The sequence below is a fragment of the Notamacropus eugenii genome, chromosome 1 (genome assembly GCF_028372415.1).
Source record: "Notamacropus eugenii isolate mMacEug1 chromosome 1, mMacEug1.pri_v2, whole genome shotgun sequence".
NCBI classification, from domain to species: domain Eukaryota; kingdom Metazoa; phylum Chordata; class Mammalia; order Diprotodontia; family Macropodidae; genus Notamacropus; species Notamacropus eugenii.
The window spans coordinates 240,312,373-240,337,726 of record NC_092872.1 but is presented as its reverse complement, the minus strand read 5'-3'; the positions used below and the strand labels follow the sequence as shown (position 1 = coordinate 240,337,726).

Here is a 25,354-nt window from a genome sequence, read left to right as displayed (position 1 = left end):
GATAGGGTGACTAGCGAGATTTTGCTTCAGGTGATGGAGTCTCCTGGACCACTCTTGTGAAAGAGATGGTGACGTCAGGCTGGAGGGCTCACCCTGAAGGATAGTCGTTAAGGTGTGGGCCTGACTTGGAAGAAGGCCCCCCTCAGCCCTCGGGATCTTGGAGTCATGAATCAATGTATTTGCTTTGACACAAAGTTGGGAGGAATAATTAACATCCTAAATGAAGTTAGGATCCAAAAAGATCTTGGTGAAATTGGACAAATATGGTAAATTGACTAAGATAATCATAGCTCTCATCTACATTTATATGCTTAGTTATATGTATGCTTGATGGTGTGCAAAGCACGATCTGTTCATACTGTTTTTTCCCTCACCTGTTCCTCACAACCCTGGGAGGCAGGCACTATCAAGCCCATTTTAGAGAGGGAGAAGCTGAGGCTCCAAAAGGTTAAAATGAAGTAACAGGTGTCAGGATTTGAACCCAAGCCCTCCTAATTCTAAGTCAAGAGCTCCGAGGCTATAGTGCTTCTAAGGAGATTGAAGCTAAAAAATGTAATGGTTAAGAATGTGGAGTTCCACACTCAGGTTGTAAAAATTTATTTCAAAAGTATAAGATGGAGGCAATACGGTCAGGAGGCAGCTTGTCAAGAAAAGGTCTTTCATAAAATGCAGATTACACTGGAATCCATCATGAGGATGACCCTGCAGCTCCCAAAGCTTACACAGCCATGGACCACATCAAGGGAGCAGTGTAGTCAGGTGGGGGGGAGGAAGACTGGGCTTAGGACAGGAAGCCACCCTTCAGGAAAGACCCCCATAAGAAAGAGACACCCAAGGTAGGGAGGGTCTCAAGTTCATGCCATTCACCTGAGGATGTTCCTGTCCTCCAGAATTGCCAAGGTGACTGGACTTGGTGGGTTTGAGACCAGGAAAAACTTCCTAACAGTCAAGAGTCATCCAAAAGTGGCCGCAGTGGCATGGGAGAAGACAGTAAGCTCCCCTTGCATGAAGCCTTCAAATAAAGGCTGCTTAAGTGTCTTTGGGGATGTTCTTGATCAGAACAGGGCTGGATTGGCTGGACTCTGAGGTTCTTTCTTGCTCAGATTCAGAGGAGAGGAGAGACCTCCATCCTCTCAGGTACACAGGAATAAGTTAAAATTTGAAAGGTAGAGTGTTCTGGTGAGAAAGGAGGGAAGAGGGAAGGAACTGGGGAGCAGAGGAGACAGCAGACATTCACGTGGGTAGATTTTCCCACCTTCGTGATTATGGCCTCTGTCTCATAGCAGTCTTCACACAATCTCTGATTCTGTCATGGATGATGACCATGAAAATCCTGCCCTCTTGGTTCCTCAAATTCAGCTCCCAGGACTTCAATCTCACATCCACCTAAACCACCCATCAGGATAATTCTACTTTGGACTTAACCATCTCTCAAAACTGTTCCATCTACAATCTCAAACTCTGGGATTCCCCTGACCATAAATATCCAGTCCTCCTACATCCTCATTATAATCTCTGGTCCCACCATCCTTCCTCTCTTTTCTAGAATCCATGCTGTGGATTCTCCCCTCAGCATCTCAAGTCAGTCATTAGCTTTTTCCATATACAGTTCACTCTTGAATCTTTTGAATGAATTTTTCATGCCTTACTAATGACTGCCAACAATGGATAACTCCTACCGTCTGCCTTCTTTGTGTTATTGAACATGGCTGGAATAAAACCATGAGCTTGTTCACTGGATCCACCACAAATCCATGGGTCCTCAAGGACATACACAGCAATTCTTCCACTCATTTCTAACCAACTCCCTGGTAGGGCCATCTCCAATCACCCTGATCTATTATCTTTCCATTGGACCCAGATGGCTCCAAAGGAGAAAGTAAGGCTGGTGACTTTGCCCAGTCCTCCCTCACTTAAATCCAATTCACTTGCATGTCATAACATCACCTCCCTGAGGTCACAGTCCTCTTGGAGAATGAAGGACAAACAACAAGAACAAATAACTCCGTTACACTGCTGCAACTTAGAATCACAGATTTGGAGCTAGAAGGGGCTTAGAGGCCACTGAGTCTAAACCCTCATTTACAAATGAGGAAACTGAGGCCAAGAGAGAATAAAGTGGCTTGTTCAGCATCACAAAGCTAGCAAGGGTCAGAAGCAGGATTCAAACCCAAGTCTTCTTGACTCCAAGCCCAGTGCTCCATACCCTGGGGTTCAGAATTTCAATTCCATTTAATTCAATTCAATTCAGTAAGCATTTATTAAGTTCCTGTTAAATCAGGTACTATGCCCCCATTTCCCCAGCATGGGGGGACTTCTGGGACAGAAACTTCCTTTCCTGCGGTGGATCAGGAGCTCTTTAGTCCAGGATTCAGAAGTGGAGAGAGTTCAGAGCCAGGGGCCTCGAGAAGCCACACAAAGCCAGTATAGTAGGAGGGCCAGTGCTGGAACGGCCACCCTCCCATCTCCAAAGGCAGCCCTCCATCCACCATGTCAAGCCGAGGGATTCCTCAGATGTCTGAGGTCCGAGGTAGCAGGGAAGTAAGACCTGCCCTTCCATGGCAAGTCGCAGAGAATTCTCAACAGAGACCCAACTCTTGACTGTTAAATCCTCTCTTGAGGGAAGAATGTCCACAGAGCAGAGTTGGGCCTCCATGTAGTGGGTCACACAGATAACATTGAGCATCTGGACAGGGGTTCTTGACCTCAATAATGACATGGACCCCCCTCCCCCCGGCAGTCTTGTGAAGTCAACATCATCAACAAACACCCATTAAATGTTTAGACAGTAAGGGAAACAGAAGAGTGCATGCACATTATACACACATGTGTACACATACATGTACATGTGACACATGTCTGGGTGTGCATGTTTGTGCACGCATGCGTGCACACACCCTTATGCATATACATATACTGTGTATGTGTGCACACACAAGAACGTAACTGGGTTTCTGCACTGGAGAAATTTACAATCTGGTGGATCAGAAAGAAATGAAGATTAGGTATCTGTATTAAGAGTGAACATTAGATGCTATGTGCTTTTGTACATAGAGCTTCTTCTAAGGGTCTGGCCCAGACTCAGTGTGCCAGTACTTTACGGATCACTCCCTAGAGGGAACACTTGATGACAACGTTTGCCACTTACTTTGTCTCTGTCATTAGTCCGTTAGAGAAATCAAATGCCAAAATCATTCATAAGAAAACTATAGATGAATGTTGATTTAATTTGCTTTTTAGGGATTTTTAAAAGAATCATACCAGTAAATCTGGTCACTTAATTTCTGCTAACCCTGAGGATTTCTTTCAGAATGTTTTCAAATGCATCAATTAAAACCCATAGAATTACAAAAGTAACCAGTTCTATTTTGTCTGTGATCTTCCCTCATTAGAGTTTAAGCTTCTCAAGAGCAGGCACTGTCTAGCCCAGTGCTTGGCACACAGTAGGAGCTTAATAAATGTTCACTGGCTGACGAATATGATTATCAAGAATATTTTTAGAACAAGCTCACAGACCTCGAGTTAAGAACCCTGCTCTAGAGGGAAATGGGATTTCATATTAAGACATGAGTGCTATCAGTGGTCACTGTCAGAGACATGCCGGTCCTATTCTTGGATGGAGATTGAGAGGGTGTCCACATTCCCCAGAATCACTGTGCTCCTCTCCTTTCTGGCTTGGATGCAGGAGCAGAGCTGAACTGAATGCCGTCCTGACAGCTGGGCAGAGAAATCGGTAAGGCTCCAGGCTTCATTTCTGTTCTCCTACTGCCATCCCTGCCTTCATGACTAAGGGCACTGCACCTGCCCTGAAGAATTCTGACTTCCAGGCTAAGTCAGCATTCCCAAGTACCAGCTTCCAAGTGTGACAAAGCACAGAAATCACCACTCCCTGTCCTTACTGTCTTCCCCTTTCAATATTCCTAACCCCACCAAGAAGCCGCACCTCTGATCTCCCACCATGTCTTCTGCACAACTGCCTGCCTCCTTGGAGCTGTAGCAATAGACAGTAGAAAGCAAGTCACTATCCCAGCAATCACAGAGAGCTCCCAAAACTGAGCAGGAGCCAGCCATACATTACAGATCCCAGCTTACCTTGCGTGCCAATATAAGCATTCTTCTGCTTATATCCATCCATGAAACTGGCATTGATGTAGTCTGTCTGGGGAAAAAAAAGAAGAAAAAGAAAGAAAACTCACTCATTCTGGCTGTGTGTGGAAATATACGAGGGTGGAAACAGGATCAAACATACTGAGCAAACAGTGCAGGCCTGATTCATAAATGGTCGAAGCTCAGAGCCGGACCTCCAGTCATCTGGTCTGAGCTTGCACGGAATGAAGTCATCCCCTCCATGTACCTTGTCACTCCCCTGAATCCTCTCCATTCAGTGAACAAAGAGAAAGAAAGAAAAGGGCAGCCAGTGACTTCCTGGCTCCACATCATCTCTTCCAGGCATTTAGGTTCTATTGAGTCTGAGGCAAGGCGAATAGTAGACCACCAATTCAAGGGGGTGGTTAGCACAATTCTCCATCTTAATATTCATAAATACAGAATGGGTACATGACAGAGAATGACCGTCCACCAAGAGACACATCCAACCATGTCAAACATCCAAAATATCAAAACCAGGAAAAGGAAGGGAAAGAAGAACCAGGGACTTCAAGTGTATTCAGCTATCAAAAAAGAAAGAGCAGTGAGCAAAGGGAAGAGTCTAAGAATCTCATTTCTGCCCATCATCAGGCAAAATCCTAAACTGATTCTAACACTCGGGCAAAAACCTAGGAGTGCTACCCAAGCTCTTCCTACCACACGTGTTTCTGATGAAGTCCAATTATCCCAACATTATCATTCTCACTTCTACACAATTCCTGATTATGTCCTCTCATACTTTGACTCCAAAAGGGGAGGGTCCCTAAGACCACAGTGCTTAGAACTTTGTATCTACCAGTCACGTAGGGCAGAAAGAGGAAGAGGATGGAGATGAATGGCATTACCACACAAGTACTGTTTCAGTAATTCCACCCCAGAAGAAAGCCTGGCTTCTGCTGCAGTGTGGAATTTAGGCTACACTCCCTCCCCTGTCCCTGAAATACATTCAGGTGTCACCACCCTTTGGGGACAGCAAAATGACCAGCTATAATCATCGGTACCCTCCTCATCAAGCTAATGATTACTCAGAGACTAGGCAGTTAGTCAGCACCTTGTCACAACAACCTGCTAATCTAGCCAAATCGTTCCTACTCATCCCACTCTCCTCAGGACACACCCTCCCTCAACCCAAGGAAGTCACAAGCTGGCCAAATTCTGCCTAGCCTCTGACCTACCACTTGGAGAAGGGAGACCACAAACCTATCATCCTACAGCTAGGACAATGAAAAAGAAGGCAGATATATATGTCACCTCTGCCTCAGCTACCCTCCCTGACACACACAAAACCATTCTCCTCTCATGGAGAGCAGATCCATTATGCCAGCACCAGCCTGGCATTCTTGAAGTATATACTTCATCTCTTCAGGCACAAGTGAATAGTCAGAATGATGGTCAGGTCAGCCAGGAAAGAGGGGAGCCATGCAGGGACACAGCTGCCAGCTCTACTTTGTACCCAAGATTTAAGAAATAATCTGGAAGTTTTCATGTTGTAAGATGAGACTGCTTTCCAGCCCGGACTTTTATATTACACCTCTGATCTAAGTAGGCCACGTGTGGAACTTGGTGCCCTTGTGCTCTTTGATAGCTGAGAGTCCCTGGAAATTAGAAATATTAATTGGGGAAGATTTTAGAATTAGTGTAAGATGGGACACAGAAAAGGACCAAATTCTCCACCCGATGCTGGCTAGATCCAACAGAAACTCTGACTAAGAGATTGAGATTCCAGAAACAAAACTTGGGGGTGAGAGGACAATTTGTTTACAAATGACTTCTTGAGACACAAACTACATTCTCTACTCATTTTCCCAGCAATGAGAGGGACCAAATTCAGGACACAGGTTAACAGTCAGAGGATAAGAGAAGGGTGAAGAGGCAGGAGGCAGCACTGAATTAATCCAGAGATGGGTTCCAGAGCTCCCCGCTGACGTGACTGGACAGCAGGCGGTAGTTAGCTCAGCAGAGCTTCCCATGCTGGGGCTGTTCTGAGTCACCTAACACTGGAGGAGCTGCTCATTTCAAATCAGAGCTCTGAATCACAGATGCGAAATTAGCTTAATGCTATCCTTTGGAGATGAAGGTGATGTTATTGGCCTATTACTTTTCTGAGAAAAGTGATGCATTTGGACTAGGAGAGCTGTGTTCTTATCCAGCCCCTCTGGTGAATGAGGGCACCCATTTACAAGTCAAACGGACAGAGTTGATGGAAATGTTGGTAGCTGTGGCACAGAGCTCATCAATCCACAGCTATGATCTCATGTAATTACCACTGCGTCCAGGCTGTCTTCTAAGCCTGCAGTGTTTTCTTCTTCCTTTCTGGGAATCTCCAGCTTCCTTCAAAGAAGGAAAGTGTAAGAGGGGAAAACAGCGCTGGACTTGGGGACCAGAAAATGATAATGCTATAAAATTGCTAGTTATCACTATTATTAACTGTGATGAGTGAGGCTTTTCCAAACCCCTACTGACTGTCAGGGCTCACTGTGCTTTACCCCTTCTGACTGGACACCTCTAGATCCTGCTTAGGGGGAACCATGAATCCCCTGAAATGATGTTCAAACTCATACAATTGGAAGTTATAATCAGAAGAATGAGCAATTCAGGGGAGCACTAATCTTTTGTTTTCAGACTATCTGTATTTGTTTCACCTCAGCAGAATATAAGCTCCTTGAAGGCAGGACATTTTATTTCTGTCATTGTATCTCTGACATCAAGTGTAGCCCTGGCCCAAAGAATATAAACTCTGTGCCAAACCAATAGGTCAAAATATTACTATTGCAGAGTAAAAGGGGAATTCGAAGAACCATGAGCTGTCAATTAGTAATGAGAGCATTTATACAGCACCTACTGTATGCCAAGCACTATGATAAATGTCAACAAATATCCTCTCATTTGATCCTCACAACAACCCTCGGAGGCAGGTGCTGTTATGACTTCCATTTTATAGATGTGGAAAATGAGGCAGGCAGAGGTTAAATGGTGTGCTCAGGGTCACACAGCTAATAAGTGTCTGAGATCAGCCTGGAACACAGTCTTCCTGATTCCAGACCCAGCACTCTCTCCACAGTATCCCCTCACTGCTGTCCAAGATGAAAAGATTATTTAGGATTTATGATTCAGTTCATTTGTTCTTTGTCCTTCATTTCGAAGACAACTAAAGATATCATGGGGAGATGTCTTGACTTTTGAGTGAACTGGATTTAAGTGAGGCCGTTGCACAAAGTCATGAGCATCATTCTCTCTCCAGGGTCCTTAAAATATAGTGGCAGAACAGAAATCAGGATGATCAGTGAAGGACTGGGATTCAGTGGAGGACCTTGAGGTCTTTGATGTCCATCCAAGCCCTAAGCACTCCACAGCACCTGTTTCACCTGCCTTCATAGCCGTTGGAACAAATTATTTTCATCTGCCCATTCTGCCAAGAGAAATCTTCACATGCTTGGGGTGGACATCCCCTAAACCCATCAGTTACCCTCAACCTGCTGAGACAGTTTTACCAGGGTATGGCTACTGCTCACACTACAGCTTCTTGGAGCCACAGGTGAGAGCTGGGTGAAAGTTGACACCAAAGGTGAATGAAAAGCTTCAAGAAGGGCATGGTAAGCCCTCACACCTGAGGTGCTAGTCTTCCTGAACACCCTCACACACTTTTTTTGATTATCTGATAGATGAAGCAGCTGATGTCCAGAGAAGAAAAGACCTGCTAACAGTCAAACGTTTAAGAGACCAGCCAAGCCTAACCTAGTCTTTCCCCCATTGTTTCTAAAAGCTACGCCTTTATGTATTGTTTACCTGGGTGACACCACTCCCTTTGGTCAACTTCACGCGGGTTTGGTCCAGGCATGGTACGTCGCCATATCGGTTTTTCTCCAAGTTACCTGGTGACCTGGAAGAGAGGGTACACAAACAAAAATCCAACATAAGGGGACTCAAAGACTATAAAAGGCCAGCTGTCAACAAACATTTCTTACTAACATGATCTCGAAGAGAACTCAGGTTTTAGAATTTATTCCCTTATTTCCAGAAGAAATTTTAGGGAGCTTACAAAATTAAACACATATGAAATGAGATAATTAAAGGCAAAAAAAGAAAACCAGTTGAAAGGACCAAATAAAAAGATGTTACCAGGTGCCTCTTACAACTATACACAAGCCCCAGGCAAGAGTAAAGCCCTTCTGTCTGTCCCATAAGCTTCAATGATTGAAAGGTTCACCTTGCAAGGAAACCCCTGGATCCCTTCATGTGGGACAGATTGAAGGCTGTAAAGAGTCTGTGTTCATGTAGTTCAAGTGAGGGCCATGTAAGTGCTTCACTAATAAAGGAGGCAGAGAGGAATGTCAATAAAATATTGGATGAGTTGTCTGGTTTTGGATTCAGCTAATACCAAGCGATACCACCTCCTGTCTTTTCTCTTACAAAGGAAAAAGACAAGGCAGAGAAGCTTTTAACAGAAGACAATTGCAAAGTCACCCTACATATACAGAATTCTCTGTATCAGGAAAGGCTATGTACCCACTGAGCTAGCATCCTTCTTTATCAGCAGAGACAATTCCTTCCCCAAAGCAAGCGTGATGCTCTAAGTCATGGGAGAGCCCCTGACAAAGAACCAGGAGCAGGAGTATATTTGGCAGCACAGGGGGCAGTCTCTGCAGCCAAGGAATAGCACCTTGGTAGTAATGCTCTGGGGGCCTGAACATCTCCCACTCACATGGAACAGTGGAAGGTGCCAACAGGGTTCTCTCGACGAATGTCCTCGTACTCTTCATAAATTCCCCTCTTCTGCCGGTGGCTGAAGTGTTCCAGCAGCTCCGAGATGGTCATGGCATGGGGCCCAGGGATGTGCACTGAGTCGCTGTCCCCAGAGGGACTGAGGGACAATAAGATAATTTCATCCAGAGGGTCCAGGTGACCATTCACTTGAGGCAGGAACTGGAAGTTCCAGTTGGTGAGGTCCAACTTTATATATCCTCCCAGGCTTTCTGGAAGGCATTCCCGGGGCAAGTGCTGGGTCAGCTCACTTGTCCTCATTATCTGAATCTAGATGAACACAAGCATGAATAAGTGAGATGACCAGGCAAATAATGAATAAAGGAAGAATTTGACTGACAAGGGAGCTGGGAAACAAAATGGGATTGAAATACAGGGACCACTAGAAAAGGAAATGAGGTAGCTTTCATCTGTCCTGAGCCAAAGCCCTGGGATGCTCCCAGCCATGAGAGCTGGCATATTCATCAATGTTATGCCAGGAGGGCAGCATTTCATTTCTTAAGGACAGTTCTGAGAAGGGTCCCATCTCCCCAGCTTGCCTGGGTTGCTCTCAACAGGACCTATGTAGCAGCTGCACACCATGTGCTTTGATATATTTAGTATTTTAAAGTTAAGAAGCATTTTGATCCATCCGTCAGCTCTCTCCAGGTAAGTGTTAGAGGCACTATTATCTTCACTTTAGAGGCAGGTTGGCTGCCCAGGGTTATATGCAGTCAGGAAGTGGTGGGGGCATTTCTGTATCCTTTAAAAAGCAAGATTAGCCTTTGAGGGGCAAGACGATGCAGAAAGAACACTGGCCCTAGGAGGAGAAGGCTTCGGTTCATTTCTGATCTTGGCCACAGCCCTCCTATACAACTTTGGTCTTGTCCCATTCTTTCCCCCTGAATCTCAGTAGGATGGGCTATAAAATGGAAATGAATGCTGTCCCTGCTTGTCTCGTGTCTAGTACACCATCTCCAAAGCAAAGGAGGCCAGGTCTCAAAAGTCTCCTGAATTCCTCTGAGTCACCAGGTCTCAAAGCAGTGTGAGGAAAACCTCCTCTCACTAATCCTGGTACACTTGATCATGTGATAAGGCAACAGCCCACCTTTGTGCAGACCTGAAGCTTAAAAGTGTGACTATTGAACCCAGAGAGAAACGTATTAAATGGCTACCAGAGACAGAATTTCCTGTTTCCATGATCATTTCTCTTCATTTAAATAATTTCATTAGATTTGGCTCAACATTCCAGGAAGGCACAGCAGTGAGTGAAAAGTTGGGGCAAGTGACTTTCCCTAAGTCACCCTCTCATCCCCCCAGACTTCCCTTTCCTTAGTCTTTGGATAAAGGGGCTCCACCTTCCTGCAGAAGCACAGTCAGCCTTCCTTACCCTTTCACGAACTTTATCCTTCAGCAGGATACTGATGATGGAATAGGGCACTCGGAACCACACAGGCGCCCCTACGATCAACACCTTCTTCAGTCGAGCTGGGAAGGCTCCCTGTGGGGGCACACATGTGAAGCATGTGGAAATGCAAATCACTCCAGTAGAAAGGTAAAATAAGAAATGAATTGCTCTGACCAATCTAAGGCTGGGGTTCTGGTTTCTAGCTCCACTCAGGGTTCTTACTGGTAGTAAATCAAGAAAGCAAACAAACAAGCATTTACTAAGCATTGACTGTTTGGCTTCTAGACACTGTCCTAGGCACTGGGGATGCAAAGATAAAGTGAAACAGGTGCAGTGCCCAAAGGGCTCACTTTCTCAAAGGGCAGACAACATGTACATATAGAGGCACAGACATGTAGGTACATTTAAAGTACATGTGAGGCAGATGCAAAGTGACTTTGGAGAATAAGGCACTACCAGCTGGGGGGATCCCAAAAGGCTGAGGTGAGGCAGCATGGAGAGCATCCAGTGCAAAGGTGGACCCCAGATGGGAGGAAATGCTAGTGTTAGGAAGTTGGAAAGGCAGGAGGTGGCCAGGTTGTGAAGAGGAGCCAAACACAGCATTTTTTATTTGGTCCTAAAGGCAACAGGGAGCCACTTGTTGATTTGTGACTTAGAAAAAATGACATCAGCAGTTTTGTGCAGGATGGATTGGAACGTGGAGAGAGGCAGGAACACCAGTGGACAGGCTATGACACTAGACCAGGTAAGATAAAGTGAGGTCATGATCTAGGTTGTGGTGCTTTAAGATGGGAGGAATGCTGCAGAGGAAGCAAAGAAAGCATTTGGCATAGACTGGACATGTGATATTTGTGAAAGGGATGAGCTGAGGAAGACAAGGAAGTATCAGACTTGGGGGACTGAAAGGACTAGGATGCCCTCCACAGTAACAGGGATGATCAGAAGGAAGGTAGGTTTGTGGAGGAAAGAGAATGAGTTCTGACTTGGATATTACGGAGTCTGAGATGTAAACAGGAGTCACCTGTAGAGATAAAACAACTGAGTGACTGAAGCCAGGGAGGGGGTGCAGTGAGAGAAGAGGTAAGGACTCAGAACAGAGCTTTGGGGGCGGGGTCCCACAGTCGATGGGTGGGAGAAGTTTATAGCTTACGTTCCACTAGAACTAGAGAGAAAGTACCTGGAAAGGAATTATAAATTATAAACTGGCTTATTTTAAAGAAATCATTGTACATTCCTAGTGCATAGTTTTTTAGTTTCTAGGAATAGGAAAAAAGAATTCAAGGATTCTTAATGCTTCTCGGTAATTTATTGATCAAAACTTATTCTGACGTTTTTCCATCAGCAGTCTGCCAACCTACAAACTGAACAAGTTTGTGCCTTCGAAGATTTCTCTGTTCATCAACTGTTTTCTTTATTCCTATTATAGTAGGATTAAAATTGGATTTAGAGCCAGTGAGGCTGATACTTAACACTGAATTCCAAAACATTTTTTCCCTTTAAAAACTGAAAGAAAATAAATCTTCATAATGTTAGACTTTTCATATAATGAACCTAACAATGAGCATCCACTTCAACAATTCAAAACACATGTGCTAGCTTCTGGGGACACAAAAATGAAAAACCACATGCTCCCTTTACAATGTAGTTGGAGGGTGGAAGGTGGTGGGAGGTGTTATTAAATATACACAGATATGTATAATAGAAGTGTGAATGTGATGAGACAAAGGAGAGGTCCAGGAAGAGTGCAACAAGAGTTGGAAGAAAGCATCACCCCTGTCAGCTGGCAGGGAGCGAGAGGGAGGAAGGTCATGGATGAGATGGAAACGTTTTCCATAAGAGATGATGTGGAAGAAGGGTGTGTGCAAAGATACAGGATGGAGTGGGGAAAGGGAGTGGTCCAACCTGGCTGGAATATGGAGCACAGAATAAAGGACCGCCTTTAGAAAACAGACTGAAATAAGGCCACAGAGTGAAGCTAAAGAACACTTGCAGGTCTTGGTTCATACCTCTCCTTTCCTTCTCGAATCCCTCCCCAACCTCTAAACCCAACTCATGTACCATTTAGTTAGTGCTTTATCGCGTCATTTGAGCGCCATGAACAACCCTCTGTCCTCAGATTTCACCTGGCAGTTTTTTGATGAAGAAATCAAGACTATATGTAGTCATATAAAAAACTCTCTAAATCATTATTGCTTAGAGAAATGCAAATTGAAACAACTTTGAAATATCATCTTACACTTATCAGATTGGCTAAAATTGGCTAAAATTCCCCCTTCAATTGGGGAATGGCTAAACTAACTGTGGTAGATGATTATGATGGAATACTATGGTGATATGAAAAATATGCTGCTTGATTTTAGAAAAACATAGACCTTTGAAGAAAGATGCTATTGACTTCCAGAGAATGAACTGACAAATAGAAATATGTATAGTATGGTCTCATGTATATATATATGTGTGTGTGTGTGTGTGTGTGTGTGTACATGAATGTATGTTAATACAGATATCTAGTATATATATTTGAGATTAATTGTAGCCTTCTTTAGGGCAGAGTGTAGAGGGAAGGAAAAAAATTAAAAAGTGCATGGCAGAGAACAAAAGAAAACTTAGAAGGAAGCAGAAAAGCAGGGTAGATTTGAAAATAATCTGTAGTATTTATTGCAGTTTTTTCAAAAGAAAGAGTCTGAAATGGAAATTTATGGTTTTATGTTGAATCTTCTCTTTATGTTCTGCTGTATAGATAGAAATGTTCTTTTTTCCTAGTTTTGTATTTAAGTATAAAATGAATAAAAAATTTAAAAAAAAAAGTATATCTAACATAAAACAACTAGGAATTAAACTATCAAGATATACATAGTCAGCCCCATAAATACTTTTTTTTACATAAACACAAGAAGCCATAAGTAATTGCTCTTGATTTGATAGTGCCAGTACAACAAAAATTACAGTAGTACTTAAATGAATATACAGACTCAATGCTGTATCACTCAAACTCACAAAGAGATGCTTTATAGAACTAGACAAAGTCACAAAATTCATTTGGAGAAACAAAAGAATCTCAAAGGAAGTGGAAAAAGCAAGAATGAAGGAAAAGTGAGAATTATCAAATTTCGAATGACACAATAAAACACTAACCATCAGCACAATTTGGTATCAGTGAAGAAACAGAAAAGCAGATTAGTGAAACAGACTAAACCAAAACCCCCCAAAACAATCAAACATGATAGCCCTGTGTTCAATAAAGCCAAGAATGCAAACTACTGGGAAAAGGACTCTCTAATCAACAGAAATCAATAAGAAAATAAGAAAGCAGTCTGAATTGCAAAAGACTATATGGCCTAAATATAAAAGTCATATCACGGAAACATTAGAGAACAGAAGGAAAAACTTTTCACAACCATGGCTAGAGAAAACTTCTGCATCCAACAAGGGGCAGAAATAATCACAAAAGATGAGATAATTTTGGATGAATAAATTTAAAAAGCTTATGTGTTAACAAAGTCACAAGAGCTAGAATAGAATAGAAGGAGCTGTTGCTGGGGAGAAGAAAAAAAACTTTGCATCAAAAGTGCCTGATATGAACATAAAAATGTAAGACCAAGAGTCATATCCCAAAAACACAAGTGGTCACAAGAGATGAACAGTTTTCAGAAGGATAATTAAAAACAACGAGCAACCCCACGGCACTAACAAGAACAATGCAATTTTCTTTAAATTTTAAGGTTTTATCAGTCACCCAACAAATTGGCAAAGATGATAAAATAATAGAATGTCAATATTGGAGGGGCTGTGGAGAACTGGTACACTAATTCAATATTGGCGGAGCTGTAGCTTGGAGTAATTGTTGTGGAAAATATTTGGAATTAGGTGAGAAAAATTACTAAATTGTTCATACCCTTTCAGTCAGTAATCCCCAAATTGGCAACACACCTTGAAAGGTCAGAGATTGAAAGAAAGTCCTCATGTAGACTAAAATATTCATAGGAACCCTTTCTGTGGTAGTAAAGAACCAGAATACAAAGGGGAAACTATCCATTCGGGAATGGCTGAAAAAGTGAGCCACTGAGTATAGCAGAATATTGTTGTCCAATAAAAAATGACAAACATGAAAAATTCAGAGAAACATGGGAAGACTCGTAGAAATTGATCACTATAAAGTGAGCAGAACCAGGAGAAACTTAGACACAAATGATTACAATAATATGTGTACATAACATTAAGAACTCTGAGTAATCTTAATGACCAGTCTTTGTCCTGGATGAGAAAGAGAGAAATATGTCACCCCCCTCTTGGCAGAAAAGGGGAAGAGAGATTACAAGTGCAGAACCTTGCATACACTAGTGGTTCATTGTATTCACCACATGAATGGTTCTGATCAACTTTTCTTAGTTACAAAAGAGATTTAATGTGGAGGGCTAGAGATGCATCATATTTGGAAATGACAAGACAATATGCGGAAAAAGAATCTTTTTTTTTCCAGAGAAAATAGCTTAGCACAGTGCCTAGTAACATAAAGTAGGTATTAAATAAATGCTTGTTTCCTCCTTTTCCTTCTTTCCTTCCATCATAACCTAACAAGTTTCTTTTTGCACTTTCCAAAGATTTGTAGATAGTTTATCAAATGTTTTCCTAGTTGTTATTTAGTTCTACTTTTCCCTCAAAAAGCAACTTCTCTTGGCATTATTACTTTGAATTATCTTAAACTCCCTTGAATCAGCTTCTGCTATAGGTATAAAGATGCCCAAAGAACTATCCATTCTCAGGACCTCTTCAGGAAAGCCCTTCAGAGGAGTCTCTTAGCTCCCTGATCCCTATACTGCATTTCTTTATGGCTACCATAACAAAAAGTCTTACCTCAGAAAATACAATTACTTCCTCACTCAGGATAAATTCAATTCTCTTATAAGTCTGCTAGGTGGAAGGTCCTACCACAAGGGATAGGAAAGTCAATTTTGCCTGTTCCTTTAAAGCAAAGGGTTGCGAAACTATGCTTGGCTCTTTTAAAATCTATTCGTGGAAGGAAAGTTCTGGTCCACTGAGTCAGTTTTAATGGCTCACTCTTAATAATATTTAAATCTTGCTTCTGTGTAGTGGCAACTGTAATCATGAAAGCTGTGTTTTATTTTAGATAAAAAACTAGAAATCTGAGAGATTCACTACAAAACTTCAAAAATCTATCTTTGTTTGTGTAGAAATGCAAAGTTTTTAGGTCCTTATCCTAAAGACAGAAACTCCATCCCTTTATCACATTATGTATTAGGAATCACAATAGTTAAAAACCAAACAGAAATCTGGAGCTAGAAGTGTGTGAATAGCCTGTGTATGTAATTTTTTTTCTTTCCCCAAAATGGGGAAACGCTAGTTTCCAGAAGGTGGGAAAACCATATTTCAAAATGTATGGCCTCAAATTCATGTATTTCAAGCAAATCTAGCCCAAATCCTCAACTCTCCTATGAAATCTTGGAAATTTTGACCCAGATGACATTGTAAGGCCATCTTTTGGGAGGGTCAAGGGGAGAGTTCCTTGTTTACCTCCTCACTTTTGTCCATCTACTTTGTCCCAAAAGCTATCTAGGGAAGGGATATCCACCCCACTCTTTGGTAGTTCATAACACAATGGAGGAGACAAGAGCCCACCTGCATTCTTAAGAGTTCCTTACCTTCAAGAGGTTTAGGACTTTCTTGCCAAGGTCTAGCTCGAAGTTGTTATAATTGGAACCCCCCATGTCGTAGATAAACACTAGTCCATTCCTTTGGGTTTCAAAACTGTAAGCCAACAAACAAACAAACAAAACACCGTTTATAAGTGAGAAGATGGATAGAGTGAAGCAAAGACACACAGAAATGTGTGTCCAAAGACGGAAGACCAAGGAACTACAAGGGGCTGCCTCACTCAGAAAGCTCCTCTTCCCTCCAAGTCTTTCCAGGAGGATTGGCTGACCACCTGTTAGGGGTGATGTAGAAGGGAGTCTTGCTCAGGTTCAGGTTCAGCTGGGATCAGACCAGAGCATGGGCATATCTTGAACCAAAATGATCTCTTTCTTATAGAGGACAATTACCTTTGGAATGTACTGTAATTGTGAGTTCAAATCTGCTGAGCTGCCTCTGGAGATCACCGAATCATAGATCTAAAATGGGAAGTAACCTCAGAGGGCTCTCAGTCCTTACTCTGTGAATGAGGATAGGGAAGCCTAGAGAGCTAAAGTGCTTTGCTAAGGCTAACACAAGCAGGAAGTATCAGAGAAGGTGCTCTTGTTCAGAGCCAATGCCCTTGCCTTGCTGTATATCCATCACAAGGCATCCAGGTAGTGCCACAAATAAAGAGCCCATCATGTTGGCAGTTGGGAGATTCACCCTGAGGGACTTTTCATTTGTACAGTGCAAAGGAAGATCCTAATTCTAGTTATTAACTTTGAAACAGAAGACTAGGGCTTCCTGCTGATCACATGCATTTTCATCTTCTGATATCCAAATGGAAAGTGGGTAAATACAGCAATCTAAAGTCTATGAAGAAATGGAAGGGACTTGTGAAAGGGACACATACATCTGCCACTTTTAGCTCTGGAACAATGCTAACTTGTATGGTCCTTCAGTCCCTCCTGCACATGTAGCATTGACTATCCAACCCAAACAGGTTGACTATTAGGCTGATCCCTTCTGCACACCCAAGTCAAATCCAGAATTCTAATCTCAAAAGGAAGGCAGAAAGAGCATTTTGACATGAGGGCTCAAGTTCCATCATGCATACTAGCCATGTGACCTTAAGCAAGTCACTTATCCTTTAGAACCTGTTTCCTATCTACAAAATGAGGGGCAGAGGCAAAAGTCCTTTCCTGCTTTGACATTCTCTGATTTGTTAAGGACTGTTAAAGGGTCCCCTAAATTTGTCTTTTTGAGTTGCCATATATTTCAGATTCTAGGAATATATTTTATTTTATAGGTGTTCTCCAAAGTCACATCAAGAGTTTGTATCCACTTACATTTTTAAAAAACCCCAAATGCCTCATGTCAGAGACCTCAGGGCCATTTTGCTTCATGAAATTTATGTTCCCTTAACTGCTTTAATATAATCCTAGGGAGAAACACACACAGCAGAAATGACACTTGAAAAATCTCCAATTCCCCAAGTAGCTACAATACAATCTTCTCTAAATGGTTTGATTTCAAACACCTTCTAGGTCTTTACTCCTTCTAAAATACACACACACACACACACACACACACACACACACACACACACACACACACACAGTAAAGTCATAGAGGCTAAATTGATTTGGGGGATCTTTAGCAGAGTTCTTGGGAAGTCTAAATGAGCCTGAGTACTATCCATTTGTCTATAAGCTCATATAGTCCCAGATTCAAAGTAACAGGAGTCTCCCTTTCAGTAGAACATTCTGAAATACAACAGGGAGGATGGAAACACACACAGGACTGGGAGAAAGCAGAAAGAGTAAAATCTAGGCAGGGATCTGTACTGCTCAAGCCAAACACCACAGCTGCACTTTGTGTAGAAATATTAAATAAGTACAAATCCAATAGAATCTGACCCTTCCCATGGAGATGCTTTCCATTCCCAATAGAATAAACAACGATTTGACTTATGGTCTCTTAGTTAGAAGGCATAGAATTAGCAGTATAAAGATGACTCTTCTCACTCATCATTCACTCATTCATTCACTTATCCATCTAACACATTGAGCCCTTTCTATCCTTGTAGCCCTGGGGCATAGAGGCCAAGGGAGCTTATGATTTACTTGGGGAAACCAGGCAGAGATAAGAGACATCACAAAGAAATGTATGGTCCATCAAATGGCTACAGGTATTATAGGCTTCATAGATGTCAATAAATTTGAACTAGACCTTGAAGAGGGGATGGAATTTGAATGTAAAAGAAAAAGAGGAACCTTAAATAAAGGCATGCAAGTAAAAATGTATATGGCATATTTGGGGGTGGCAGCATACAAGCCCCTCAGGTTGGAAGGGAAGGGCTCATGAGGTGTTAAAGTTAAGTTGGGCAAACCAAAGCCAAATGAAAGAAGTTCCTGAATTCCAGGCAAAGGAATATTAACTTTATCCTATAGGTAATGGGCAATCATTGGAGGTTTTTAAAGCACAGAAGTGACATAATGAAAATAGCAATTTAGAAAGATAAACAGGGTAGAGGTGAAAAAGCATAACACTTGAGAATGGGGGCACAGGAGGGGCCCTAATTAGCTGAGTGACTTTGGATAACTTAGTTCTCATCTAATTTCGCTGCGTCTTAGTTACCTAGCTGACTTGTAATTTCCATGATTCTATTAAATCAATGAGATCATTAATATTCATCAGGAAAATGAAGCTCTGAGTCATTACACAAAAGACCCCAACCCCCTATGACAGCTGTCATAAAACTCTCCAGAGTGCCTATGGGAAGAAGGAAAATATGCCACTTCTGGGAGAAAACTGTGGAGCTGAAACCTTTCAAAAGAAACAAACACATTTTGAGAGCCTGCCTAGAAATCATTCATGGAGGAAGAGCTGGGAAATTCCAAACCCCTGCTTTGAGAAAGAGAGTCTGGAAGTACAATGCCAACCCATTAGCAACTTTTCAGGGAAGAATACTGTACTTGCAGACCAAACCTCTACCAAGCAGAGAGAAGCATTACCATCCAAAAAAGTCAAGAGTATCACCAGCAGGAAGGAAACAAGCACTTACTAAGCACCTACTGTGTACTGCCAGGCACTATGCTAAACACTTTACAAATAGGATCTTATTGGCACAGAAGGAACCCGACTATCTCCCTCATGTCCCTAGTAAATCACCCCCACCCCTTTAGTGAAACCAACCTCTCCAAGGTCACCAATGGTCACTAATGGACAAAGACAATGGGATCACATCCAGTTCTTCTTCTCCATTTTGGCAGTATTTCGGACACCTTCCTCCCTCAGTAAAGCTACTCTTTTCTGATTCCCTGTGGTTACTTCTCAGTCCTTTCTTCCCACCCTTTCAATGTTTTCTACCTGATTCCCCCCCCAAATTAATTTTATCTACCCCCATGACTTTAACCAGCAAGTGGATCTCTGTGTCTAAGCCTTCATCCTCTCCTCTCTCCTTCATCTTGTCTTCATCCTCTCAGATCCTCATCCCTAACTATACTTCAAACTTAACATACTCCAAACCAAAGTAACCATCTGATGATCCCCCAAACCTATCCTTCCTCTGACTTCCCCATTTCTGTCCCTGACAATCCATTTCCCAAGTAATCCGGCCAGACCCTAGCTCTCAGGATCCTGTGATTCTCTTCCTCTTCCTCTTCCCCTCTCTCTCTCTCTCTCTCTCTCTCTCTCTCTCTCTCTCTCTTTCTCTCTCTCTCACTTCCTCCCTCCCTCCCCCTACTCCCTATATCCAGTGTCACTAATGCCCATTAATTCTGAGCATGTACCTTGTCTTTGGCACTCAATCCCACTGCCATCACCCTAGTTCAGGGTCTCATTAGTTCTCATCTGGAGCAATATAACAGCCTCTTAAATAGTCCTTTCATTTCTTGTTCTAATATGTGTCAATCTATACTTCCCACTGCTACCAGAAAACTTTCCTAACAAACATTTCTGATCACAACATCCCCCCAACTTTTAATGGTGCTCACCATCTGCTAACTAAATTCCTAGCTCCTTAGGTTGCCATTCAAGACCCTCCATGATCTGAGCTTGATGGACTTGTGGCTTCATTCCCAACACTTCCCTTCATGAACCTTATCCTCCAACCAAAGAGGACCCAAATACATCATCCTCTACTTCACCACCTCCATCCCTTTGCTCACACTGTTCTCCCACCTGAAAATGTAACATTCTTATAACGATCAAAATCCAAGCCATCCTTTAAGGTCCTATTCAAATAACAACTCTCCCATCAACCCTTCCCTTTTGTCTCTCTACCCCTACTCCAGCAAGAAGTGGTCTGATTTTTCCCTCTTCTGAATGCCTGAAGAATTTTATTTGTACCTCTCTAACAGAACTAATTTCATTCTATGCTGTAGTTGAGAAAGGCCATGCTTGTCTTCTTGACTATATACTTGAAGGTCCTTGAAGGCAGGGCCCATGTCATGTTCACCTGTGTACTCCCAAGAGGGCCTCTCATATAGAGTGGTAAAGGGAGGAGCAGAGACTAGACCATGACCCAAGCCTACACAGTCCTCAGCATCTCGAAATTTGACTGTGTCTCAGCCCATTCAGCTTCTTGGTGGCGTTTTCATTTTCTCCCCAGTGCCAAGCACAGTGCCTGGCCCAGTATGGGGTTCTACCACTTAACTGAATGGAATTTTTAGAAACAGTCCTGAAAGACAAGCATTGGAAATGAGAAGACCTGGAATTTGCATCATCGTAATTTAATGAACAGGGTGTTGAACTGGCTAACAAGGAAGACAGAAAACATGACCTGTATCCTCACAATAATTCAATCACTGAATGCTCCACTAAGTTACCTCATGCATCTCTGAACCGCAAAATGTATTATGAAAGTCAAAGAGATGAGAAAGCACTTTGGAAAAAAAATGTTAATACTGTACAAATGCAAGGTAGTATCAATGTCATTCAATCAATGAGGATATCTGACCTTTTGGCTAGTTCTCCAAAAGCAAAGTGTTTACCCATGGTTAACAATGCCAAGGTGATGCCTGTCCCCGTTAGGGAAAGGGCAGGATGTATGGAGGGCTGCCCAAGGTACATGATGAGCAGAATCCTCTCTCTCTGTATAAACACCTCTGAATAAATAGAGGCAGGAGGATGAGAAACCAACACCTATGTGTGTCTCCTTCCCCTATATTTAGAGCCTAAGGGGACCAGGAAACTATCTAGGGGAGGGGTTCTTAACCTAAGATTTGTGAACTTGGTTTTTGGGGTTTGTTTTTTCTCATTCTGTTAATTATTTCAACGTACTTAGTGTTCTCAGGATTCCTATGTATTTTACTCTGTGGTTTAAAGAACATAATTCTGAGAAGGGGCCCATACGTTTCCTTCCCCAGGCTGCCACCAAAGTGTCTCGTGACACAAGAAAGGTTTTAAGAGTGCCTGAAATAGGACGACTCTCCAATAAAGGAACTGAGGCCCAGGAGCAACCTGTCTAAGGTGACACTGCAGGTTAAAAGCTGAGCTAGAAGTAAAACCAAGATTTCTTCAATCTCTGTCTAGCACCTTCCCTACCAAAGAATGTTGTTACAGGACCAGCTGATAATTAGAACCTTTAACAGAACCTAGAGAATAAAGATATGGAATCCACCCATATCCGTGGGGCTTAAGTTAAGACTCTGAGGAATTCTGAAGGCAGACTGCACCATGTCTCACAGAATGAGACACACTGTGTCTTATCCTGTGTCTCCTAATACAAGACTGGGCAGGTAGAATGAAATTATCTCAAGAGTTGGTAGGAACCTCAGAGACCAACTAGTCCAACCCACACATGAGCAGGTAGCCCCTCTACAAGAACTCCACAGACTCGTGCTGGGAATTCACTGCTTCCACAAACAGGCCTGTTGACTTCTAGACAGCTCTAAGCATTAGGAAATTTTCCTTTAAGTTGAGCTAAAATCTGCCTCTCTGCATCCTCCATTCATTGCTGAGAGTTCTAACTTCTGCCGTCCAACAAATCAAGTCGAGTCTTTCGGATGTTTGACAACAGCTAGTGTGGACTTCAAGTCTTTCCTTGGCTCCTCTGAGAGATCCTCAGATGCCATGGTGGTGAGTCCCCTTAGCCATTCGTACTGGCCAGCCTCCTAGGCTTTTCTCCATAATAGAATTCAACAATCCAGAAGTACTGAGACAAGAACAGAGTATGAAGTGTCTAGAATCTCCTTGGTTCTGGACATGACTCTTCTAACATGGCATCTCCGGCTACATTGGCTTTCATAGCTGACCCAACCCATTATCGACCCATGCTTGGTCTTCAGTTCTCAGAGAAGTCTCCCTCGCCCATTATGATCTCTTTCACACAAACTATTGCTTAGTTACATCTCTCCCATTTTGTACCTCTACAGGCGATATTTTTTAACCCAATTATAGGATTTTAAATTTACCCTCATTAATAACACCTTAGATTCAGCCCACTCTTCCATTCCAGGTACATTAGAGTTGCTAGTAAAGACTGTGAAGGGAATTAAATTAAGGGCTTGTCAGCAATTAGCAGCAGTCAATAGACAGGGACAGATTTCCCCAAGGGCTCACCTATCCATTGCTCTGTCCAACAGGTAAAACAGAGCCTGGAGCACCACATGTTGGGAGGACTTGTGAGGATGATGTAACTTAGCAGTGAAGAGGGCGATGGAGGCCCCAGAGGGATCTCGTGTGTTCTAGAAGGAAAGAAGAAGACATGCTTTAGAATCTAATCAGTGCATCACCAAAGTCATTATGAGGGCTCATTCTAGAGAGATTCAGGCCAAATGCCCTGACTTAGCCTGTGTCATCTTCTTCAGAAAGAAGGAAAACTATTTTGGGTGATATCCCTTCAATATGGAGCAGGTCTGTCTGTCCTGTGCTGCTCACCTGATGCCAGGGCTATGACACCATGTTTTTTTCTGCCCTTGACAGTGGTCATAGACCTGCTCTCACTAAGTCTCCTCCCTGCCCAAAATAGAACAGGAAGGAAATGGGCAATATGATAGAATCTCAGAGCAGAAGTCCACAGATCTGTATCAACTTTGATTCCTCCTCTCCCTGTGCTGGAAGACAGCTCATCCCAGAAGGGCAGGACATGGCTAGCATAAGCTGCCTTAGAAATATCACCATGTGGCTTCATGGGAAACCAGTGGCCCTAACAAGTAGCCAGTTCGATTCATGAGAAGAGAACCAGCTCACTTTGGCCAACCCACCCCCCGCCCCAGGGTGAACAGCTCCATTGTTCTCTCTCATGTCTCCAGGTCAGGGCAACCCCAATGAATCACACTCCCATTTGTTATCAAAAGAAGCCCATGTCTGACAGCATGGCAGCCTCATTGGCAGCTTCTACCTCCGCTGCTCACTCTAGACTCAGGACAAAAACCCAAGGCTCCAAACCAAGAGGACAGAGGCAGTGAATGTGTCAGACCCCAGCACTCACTAGGATAGTGAACTTCCCACTGAGGATTTCTGAACGGAGAGGGTCCTCATGAGGCCTCAGCTTGACAATTCCTTCCTTCCGTCGCATTTCCTAAAGAAGAAGCACAATCCACTGAGCACATTCAGTAGTTAAATGGATTCAGAATTATTTCCCTAGCAAGCTGCCTGTTAAATTACCTCCCTGATAGGCAAGATGGATGAGCTGCCCAATGCCCTGAGATGAAGAGGTCTTGGCCAAGCAAGCGAGAACCCTAATACTGTGTATGTCAAAGACCACTGGAAGGCTGACCAAACCTTTTGTGCATTGAGCTCTCTGATGAGCAATCTGAGGCACTCTGGACCTTTCTCACCCTAACCACCATGCCCAGAAATCCTCCGTCTCTACCACTAAAGCAATAGGCTGACCAATGAGTCAGTATACATGCTCCCAAACCTCACACCAATTTTGTCTATGGAAAAAATCCCCTTGAATTCAGCAAACATTTTGGGCACCTTGCCAGAATACTTTTCTAACCCCAGAGTGACAGACAGTCTTTATGTTTCCCTGAAGGGGATTTCCTTTGGAAAAAAAATTTTTTGTGAGTTGAGAAACCAGATCTAGGAAAGGGAGACTTTGCAAGAATGAAATAAAATTCTTTTTTTTTCTTTTTTTGGTAAATGGAATGGATCTATCAGCACCCTAGAGGCAAGGTCAGCATCTTCTAAAAACAGATAGCAGTTAACTAAGATGCTGATGGAGTGATAGTCATTTCAAGGTCAAGTTTGGGCAGCTCTGGGTCAACAAACTGGCCTAGAGCAGCTGTTCTCTCCTGGGGAAAAAGTGCCTCCTTCTGATTTACCATTAAGATCGGCATTAACCTGATGGATGGCAAATTTCTGAAAGGCCCCACTGCTAGAAGAGCTCCTAATAAGTCATGAAGGCAGAAGGTAGGTGAACCTACCCACAAAGTCAGCAGGGAATGTCAGAACCCAAACTCAGAGGAGTAGCCATCCACCACTCTCAGGAGTGGAGACTTAGAGATGGTACAGTTCCACATCCTTGGTCCATCTTCCTACACCCTCATTTTCCAAGCCAGTCAATAATTTAAGCAATAAAACCAAATAGCACAATCCCCTCCCCATAAAAGATCCTCAGCACTCCCCAGGAGGACCAGTGCATGGCTTAGCTGTATTCACCCGACATCCAGTTCTGGAACAGCCCAGCACACTGTGTTCAAGTTAAATCCACAAACACATACCCTGTAGGCATGGAACAACTCAATAGCCCGGAGGACATCAAACTTTCTGGCCATGAGGAACCTGACAGCCAGATTCCAAGAGAGCGGAGATACATTGTACTGAAGGGTCCACTTGTTAATCTCCTCCAGAAACTGCTTGGTGGCCTGTTTGACATAGAAAAAGAACAAAAGACAAGTGGGGAAAAAAGGGAGCATGTACAGTAAAAAAAGAAAAAAAAAACATGCTGTAGTCCTCCTCTGTCCCAATCAGATAAGGAAGTGAGGAATTCAAGCCCCAAGGCCTCTGTTAGGAGATGGAGAAATCACACGGATTGCAACTGTCTCCTGCCCACAGAGAGGTAAAACTCAGGGCTGTTCAGGAGGCCAGAAGCCAGTCATAGATCAAGGTGTGGCCAACAGTGGATGGGGAAAGAAGAATGCTGGTGACCCAGGCTCCCAAATGAGATGCAAATTACTGGCTCAAACAAAACCAGAAGAGGGGGAAAAAATGAAGGCTGTTGGATGCTGAGGAGCCAGGATATGGGCATCATCCAACAGTCTCAACTTCTCCTTTGGCCCCAGTAGCCAAGGAGAAACGAGCCCTTGCTCTGAGAGTCATTGAGAATAAGGACATTGGGAAGGCCAGTTCCTTCCTTTCCCTTTCTTACTGACCCAATGAGACCTTGCTGTTGGGAAATCCACCGGCAGTATCACTCACACTCACGCACACTCACACAACCCCTCCCCCCCCCACACACATACCCTAATGCCAGGA

General features: G+C 43.1%; 1 protein-coding gene across 3 annotated transcripts in view; it reads right to left on the bottom strand.

The window, feature by feature from the left end:
- PTPN9 (protein tyrosine phosphatase non-receptor type 9) overlaps positions 1–25,354 on the bottom strand; it is a 68,457-nt gene that overhangs the window by 20,731 nt on the left and 22,372 nt on the right. For all 3 annotated transcript variants that reach the window (XM_072628296.1, XM_072628297.1, XM_072628298.1), the window contains exons 2-9: positions 24,601–24,744; positions 23,364–23,453; positions 22,493–22,617; positions 15,955–16,060; positions 10,277–10,387; positions 8,849–9,177; positions 7,933–8,026; positions 4,093–4,159 (exon numbers count right to left, since the gene is read on the bottom strand). In XM_072628296.1, the coding sequence (XP_072484397.1) occupies positions 4,093–4,159; positions 7,933–8,026; positions 8,849–9,177; positions 10,277–10,387; positions 15,955–16,060; positions 22,493–22,617; positions 23,364–23,453; positions 24,601–24,744 (1,066 nt within the window). The remainder of the gene's footprint in view (positions 1–4,092; positions 4,160–7,932; positions 8,027–8,848; positions 9,178–10,276; positions 10,388–15,954; positions 16,061–22,492; positions 22,618–23,363; positions 23,454–24,600; positions 24,745–25,354) is intronic.